The 7,424-nt window shown below is 41.6% G+C and overlaps 2 protein-coding genes across 2 annotated transcripts in view; one reads left to right on the forward strand and one right to left on the reverse strand.

Annotated features, from left to right (window-relative positions):
- The window catches only part of LOC104965397 (calcium-independent phospholipase A2-gamma-like), a 16,317-nt gene extending 10,163 nt beyond the window's left edge, over window positions 1-6,154 (reverse strand). The window contains exons 1-4 of the mRNA XM_010794351.1: window positions 4,839-6,154; window positions 1,900-2,985; window positions 1,603-1,752; window positions 1,357-1,508 (exon numbers count right to left, since the gene is read on the reverse strand). Coding sequence (XP_010792653.1) covers window positions 1,357-1,508; window positions 1,603-1,752; window positions 1,900-2,814 — 1,217 coding nt within the window. The 5' untranslated portion in view covers window positions 2,815-2,985; window positions 4,839-6,154. The remainder of the gene's footprint in view (window positions 1-1,356; window positions 1,509-1,602; window positions 1,753-1,899; window positions 2,986-4,838) is intronic.
- Window positions 3,643-4,155, forward strand: akap14 (A-kinase anchoring protein 14). The gene has a single exon (XM_010794352.1). It carries the CDS (start codon window positions 3,643-3,645, stop codon window positions 4,153-4,155), a length of 513 nt encoding a protein of 170 aa, XP_010792654.1.
- Window positions 6,155-7,424: the final 1,270 nt, after the last annotated feature.

Raw genomic sequence — 7,424 nt, forward strand, 5'->3', positions numbered from 1 at the left:
TTGATACTCTCTGTTTTATTCTTTTTCTTTAGGTCTTTTAGTGTACAGACTAAAAGATTTATTCAAATAAACGTTTAATACCAACCTGTCTATTAATAAACCAGTTATTGTTTTCAAGTAGAGTTATGAAACAAATTATGCGGGAAACAACCGTTACTGTCTCCAGTTTGCAAAAAGACATTCAGAAGAGTTGTTGTTTTTGCCTCTCCTAAAGTGTGTGACAACGACCAATAAAACCGGGTAAGGAGGTACGTCAGAAAGAGATCTCGTCACTACAAAACCCCCGACAGCCTGACCCGTGTGCCTGGAAAGTTGAGGAGGTTTCTAAAGATACCCAACCTAGACCTCTACCGATCCGGTGTAGTCCTGAACTTACGAGAATGGCTTCGGTCGAGGGAAGCAACGGCCCCGCCGAAAACTCCTGCAACTTTCAGGCACACGGGTCTGTCGCACAATACTCTTGTCAGTGACGTAGAGTTACACTCACTTCTACGACTTGATCGCTACCTCCTTGTCTGTATCCCGAAGAGGTTAGATATGACGGGAATCCCTACCTTCCTCCAAAACGTGAGTTTTAGAGTGCTATCTAACTGTTGTGACACAGGGGTAAGAAGGAAGGAAATGTGCCTAGTCAGCAGGACCAGGGAAACGTCTTTTTGTCGGGTTTCGTACACTACAAAGGGGGGGTACAAAGTGTCATCCCACAAGAAACCGACGTTGAGTCCGTAAGAAAGATGGAGGTTTGTGCAGATACAAACTCAAAAATGGTTTTTCCAAGATAAACCAAAAAGTAGACTGGTATACTGTAAGAGGGTTAGGAGAAGACCTAGTAGATTTAACGAGAAGATAAAAAAAGAACACAACATTTGCAAACGGAGACAGTACGGTTGTTTCAACCCAATATATTGACAAACTCTACTGAAAACAATCGTTTGAGACTCGGTTACCTTCGAGGAATACGCAGAGGTGGTATTTAAACGTTTATATATGAGAACCTGATAACACATCTCCCTTGTTGCTAAGGACTCGTGACCGTGCGTATACACTAAAAGACTCTGCATTTAAAATTACAGGCAACTCTCATCTTTTTAAGTGGGAGAACCTGCACAATTGGTGGCTGACTAAATACTTTTTTGCCCCACTGTATATCTATCCACCATATCTTTACATTGCCCATAGTTCTTTTCTGTAGGGCTGCACGGTTTAAAAAAAAAAACTCATTTCAATTATTTCGACTGATATCGCAATAGGATTTTCAATATTAGGCAATAAAAACATCATAGCTAAACCCCTTCAGTAAAACAAGGTAGTCAGGCTTTTTAATGCCACACGTGCTTCATTCCTAAATGGCTCTACCTTGTTCCGCCTCCGTCTATGGTCAGGACCCGTATTCCTCTGCCTTTGACTGGTTCGGCGTAGCCAATCAGAGCCAGAGCTTCTCTCACAGCAGCCTGAAGGGGGAGGTCTCTAGCCTGCCTCAGTCTCAGCAGGCAAGGCAGCACGCTCTCCTAAGAAGGTCAACATTTCTCAACACTTGATGACTGTGCAAACACATCAGACATGTAACAGAGCTGCATGGTTGTGATGGTGATACACACTCACCTTGATGGCAACACCTCTTGTCTCGGGGAACTCCAGGATGTGAAGGCTGAGCTCCTCCACTCGACTGGTGAGGAGCTTGACATCATTCACTCTCTGCAGGCCTTTCACCAGAGACCGGGTCTGGTTGTCTACACTCACCCTGGCTATTATCTGCAAGACAAATACACACCATGCTTACTTACTTGTTTTTATTGTGCATTTTTAACCTAGCGATTCATATCACATCAATGAAAACCATAGAAGTAATTGAGATTGACTTAAGAATTCACTGCTCATTAGTGGCACGTATCCCCTTACCTTCTCTCTTTGAATTAACCGCTGTTGCTTAACTTTCTCCTCTTCACTGTCTGCTTTCTTTGCTGCTTTGTCCACAGTTGGCTCTACAACAGCGACTGCTGAAGGCTTGTCTTTTGGAGCTGCAATGCTTTTGGAATCACCTCTGAACTTTGGGACCAGGGGTGCGATGTAGCTGCCGACGAACGCCTGAACGCTGGGCCGAGGGTAGGAGAGGTAGTGGGTGAAGCCTTTTTTAGTGGAGGCAGCGGGCACAGGGATGGACTGAGCTTCACTTTCAGTCGCAGGGATGGCGGGGGAGGACGTCCCCGCTGGAGGAATGAGCATGTCTGAGGGAGATGGAGAGGTGGTGGGTGCTTCAATACTTTTAGCCACTGGAGACAAAATAGGAATGTGGTCCTTAGTTGTAAGAGCGCTGAGAGTGGGCTCTGAAACAGGATCACCCCCTTCTCTGCTCTGCTGCAGAGGCCTGTTGTCTACTTCTTCCTTTGGCGCACTGGTGCCAAAGTAAGTATTGATGTGCAGAGCCAGAGTTGTGTACGTCTCATCCATGTTACTAGACAGAGCTGCTGGGTGAAACAGCTGTGATGTGTGTGTTGCCACAGAAGAGGAAGAGCTTAATCCTGACGTGGACTTCTTTGTGGCAACAAAAGGATTTTCTGTATCTTGCTGCTGCTGCTGCTGCTTGTCTGGCTCTTCCTCAGCTGTTTTGCTCTCGCCTTCTGCTGCTTCTTTCATGGTGGTTTCAGGTGCTGTGTTGTTAGAGGACGAGGCCTCGGCTTTGGTCAGAACTTTTTCCACATGGGTGCTGCTGTCCACTGAGGCACTGCCAGGCTTGAAGCGGGAGAACTTGGAGATGAGGTCAGTGCTGCCTACTGCCTTGGTGACACTGTCCAATGTGGTCCTGATTCGCGACATGCGTTTGCTCACTGGGAACAGAAGTGGAGAACTAAGGCTTTATCAGGCAACTGGATTATTCTGTTTTAAAATGATGCTGCATTCTGGCACACTTCCTGCCATCAGCTACAGTGGTTTAGTAGACATTCCATTGTAGAGGGAAATAGGTAATTTCACAGCTTGTTCCGTCTCCTGGAGAAAAAAAAAGGATAATTTTAAACACGTTTTTATAGGAGCAAACTTAACTAGACGACAACTGGAAAGTCGGCCAACAGAGGGCTCCATTTGCCATGCCTAGATTGTATACCTCCTGGGTTTTAGGCGGCGGAAGTGACGTAATCGTGGATGAGAAGTCGGCCACTTTTGCAGCAACTGACTGCATATCTGGTAGTAAAAGTAGACACATTTAATTTAATTTTGCATGGGCTCTTCGTGACTCTAGAGCACTGCAGGAATCACACTCCTAAAAAATCTCTCCTTTTTTTTTTTTTTTTAATAAATAAATCTCGTACTGTGTGTGTCACTGTAAACCGAAATCCCATCTGTGCTTTCCTGTATGATGTAATTTTTTTAAATATTGGTAATAGCCTGCTGTCTTCCAAAGTTATGAATTCTCAAAATATTATATTTATGATATTTTTGTGGGGAAATTATGTATTCATGTTCGTCTCTTGTCCTGGGTGGCAGGCTACGTCACTTCTGCCTACAACCCAGGATCTAGCACTAACCCATTTGCCACCCTACCCAACCTGGTAACCAAGGAAACTGTTGTTACAGCAACCAAAACAGATACTGTAAACAGCTTTCAAAAACTAACAACTCAAATCCTCTAGATCCCAGCAAGAGAACATGGAAGAGGGACAACATCCAACACTAAAGATGAATTTAACAACAGAGTCAGCTCAACTTGTGAAGACTTTGCTGGACAAACAGCGCCACCCAGTCTCTCCTGACTCTCCTCCCAGTGAGATGAAGACTATAACCTGGGTTGCTATCAGAGACTTTACAGTGGAAGAGGGGAAAAGGCAGATTGAGGAGTACATTCAGACCTGGGAGCTGCTGCCCTGCTGGCTCCACAGCCTGGACTTCCTCTGCTCCACCGAGAAGGAACATAACACCTTCTACCACTACCGGGCCCGCTTCAGTACCACGACCTGGAAGAAGCCTATTCAGGGGACAGCTAGCGTGTATTTCGTGGTGTACATCCCTAAAGTTAGACCCAACACTCTGCCCGTGGAGGTGCACTTTGCGGTGGAGTCAAACCGGCTGATGCACACCCCCGGGAGGACCAGGTTCAGAGAGGGGTGGCTGGTGGATGTCATTGATAGCAAGACCCTGCTCCGAAAAGTGGTCAACCTTTGAACCAACAGCCGAGAAAGTGACAATGTGTGGGTCATTCCCAAAGCGAACGGTATATCCAACGGGCTAACTGCTAGCATTTAACTTGCAAGATATTGCTTTGAACTCTTATTCGCCCAAAATGAGAAACGTTATAAACCCACTTTGATATTATTATCATTTACGATGTCTTTATTTACTGTTTATTACATCTGTATTTACCTTATATGCTTCTAAATATGCACCTTATACAAAGATATGTGTACATTACAAAATGTATGTGAATTCATTGAAAACAATGTAGGCTATGTGAATTCATTGAAAACACTTCAATACTCTTTCTAATCCTCTTATCTAAAAGCTGAATGAAAGTAAGGAGAGACAATACACACCAACTGTTAGCTAACTAGCCTAGTTACCTACCCGTTTTTCCTCTAATTTATCTCATACGTGCACGTTTTGTTGGACTTCAACTATGACTGTAACGTTAGCTACCGTTAAGATAACACTAGCTTTAGATAACGTTAAAGCAAAGAACGAAACTGTTTGTGTTTGATAGCAAGCCCGACATTTTCAAAGGAAAAACACGTAATGTTTAAACTTCAAAGCTAGTGTTAGCTTGCCTAGCACACACATGAAACCGTTAGCCTAACGTTAGCCTTTTAATATTATAATTATAAAGCACACAATTAAACAGTTTATCTTACCATGAGAAACAGATGCCGTTAAATATATGTCCAACGTATTTCTTTCAGTTAGATGCTGGTATAACACATGTAGTTGTGTTTATGTTAAATGGAAAAGATAAACAGGAAGAAGAGAGGAAGTGACGCAGTTCCCTATACGTTTTCAGTGCCATGCCTTGTATATGCCACTAGGTGTCGACAAAGCCTCCATGGAATAAAAACGATTTCACTGCAACACAAGTTTTAATCATAGACTGGTTTAAATACAAATTTAAGATACAAAGAATCCACAGCAACGTTTATAATTTAAAGATTAAGACAGAGTTGTACTTGCAGAGTAAACTTGATTGTTCTCAAGGAGACATTTGTATTCGGCAAAGTGCTATTGTCCGTTGTTTTGTTTCTTTATGCAGGAAAACATCACAAAAAACCCACACAAAAAACACAAGGGGAACATAGATACATTTGCCATGGACAAGAAGGAAGCTTAGAAGTAAAGTGCTCATGTTTGCTGTACTGCATTAAGATGTAACTTTTGGGTTCAGCAGCTTAACGGAGGCTGAAACCAATGATAGCTTCAAGGTTTAATTATGCACTCAGGCACACAAACTTTGAACTGATGGAAGTCCTAGTATTTAGAGAATAGGGGATGTTGAGAGTTCCATGACTATTTTCTCACACAGGCTCTCTATGGGTTCCTAATCTTCCTCCTATTACCCTCATCTGCTTTTAAGTCTGTATCTAATGATGCTCTCTCTGATCAGGCGGCTCACTCCATACAGCCGCAATCCCCTTCGGTTTGTGGTTTAGAGAAACATCTCTTGTTCGAAATGCATCTTGAAGACCTATATTTGAGTTATAAAAATCCAACGTTTTATTAATAACTAATGGCTCTTTCTCAAATAACATGTATGCACATGAATCAACTCCTTTTGTTCATAATGGCCTTCAGGTCAAAATAATTCAAAAGCTGATGTAGTAGTGCTTTATGACTCAAGCCGATGTTCCTGTTGATAATGATAATGATATATCTACAATCTGACCGGGAAGCAGAAAAACGACTGTCATGGTAAAGGTTAACAAGCATCATGTGGAGATGCCTTTTCAAAAGCATCTTGAGTAGCATTTTTACACCACACATACAGAGCCCAAGGTACATTAAGAGCTCGTGTAAAGGACAAACAGCTGGGGTCCACAGGCAGCAGAAAATAAAGGGCATGATGGAGGCTGGATAATGGATACTGAAATACAAAAATTGTTTTCTGATTCATGCCCATGAACATGGGGTTGTTGTAACCATGTAGTGGAGCTTTCGAGGAGTGATTCCCAACCACTTACGGTATATACAACCTTTTTCCTATACCGTTTTTATAGTTTCATATTTTATTGATGTTAATTTTTATATTTTATTTTATTTCCTTTTTATCACCACTGTAAAATGTCTTTGAGCACCTGAAAAAGCACATAGAAATAAAATGTATTATTATTATTATTATGTTTAATATTTTCTCCAGTGTAACAAAAGCCAAGGAGAAAAACAAATAAACTGCTCAACTGACACAACACAAATAACTCTGTTGGATTTGTTATGTTGTTTTTTTTTAACGTAGGTTTTTATAATAGTTTGTGTTTTACTTGGTTGTTTTTCTTACTTTGAATCTTCTTAAACTGCACCAGGGGAAATTCCTCGTATGTGTAATCCTATTTAATCCTGTTTCTGATTTGGTACATTCTAGTCTTATTTCATATGTTGATTGATCGATTGATAGGTTACATTTTATTTCGAACAAGTAAAATGAATAATTACAAAAACAAAACAAATGTTGCAGTGCATAGTCATGTAAGACAAATCAAAACAAAAAATGACATTTACAACATATGTTCGTTTGTGTATAAACTAGGGCTGTCAAACGATTAACATTTTTAATCAGATTAATCACAGTTTAAAAATTAATTAATCATGATTAATCACCATTCGAACTATGTCCAAAATATGCCATGTCTTTATGTATATTGTTATGGGAATGGAAAGATAAATGATAGAAGGCGAATATATCCATTTAACATACAGTAGTATGTATATGTATGTTTATTAGAACATTGTTCTGTGTGTCAAAATGAAAGACATCCCACACACCTATCAATCATCAAACCGTGGGGTCTTATTTCATTACGTGTGGATTTCTATCAACAAGTAATGTTGTATCGATGTATACCTGTATAGAGATGTACTACAGCAAAAGTATTCTCCGTCAGGACTTCCTGCGACAACACCACGCCGTTATCGTGATTCTGATTGGCCAGAAGCAGGGCCGTGGGAAGTAGGGGTGCTGAGGGTGCTGCAGCACCCCCTGGTGGAGGACAGGGGATCTGCACTTCAAGATATAATTTTTTAAAAAAACGAATTTTCAGCCTTGATGTAACAACATTCATAATTAAGTAAAGATAACACCCTTTTCCCCGGTTACATTTTCCATTTGCCCTGTACGATGGGCGCTGTGAGTGATGAAGTGGGGGATGTTGGCTTAGCAGGCGCCCGCAGCTCACAGCCAAAGTGAGAGAGATAGAGAGAGGGGATACCGCGGTACCGGCGGGGATTGTTGTTAG

Source organism: Notothenia coriiceps, unplaced genomic scaffold (assembly GCF_000735185.1).
Source record: "Notothenia coriiceps isolate Sejong01 unplaced genomic scaffold, NC01 NC01_scaffold00037244, whole genome shotgun sequence".
NCBI classification, from domain to species: Eukaryota; Metazoa; Chordata; class Actinopteri; order Perciformes; family Nototheniidae; genus Notothenia; species Notothenia coriiceps.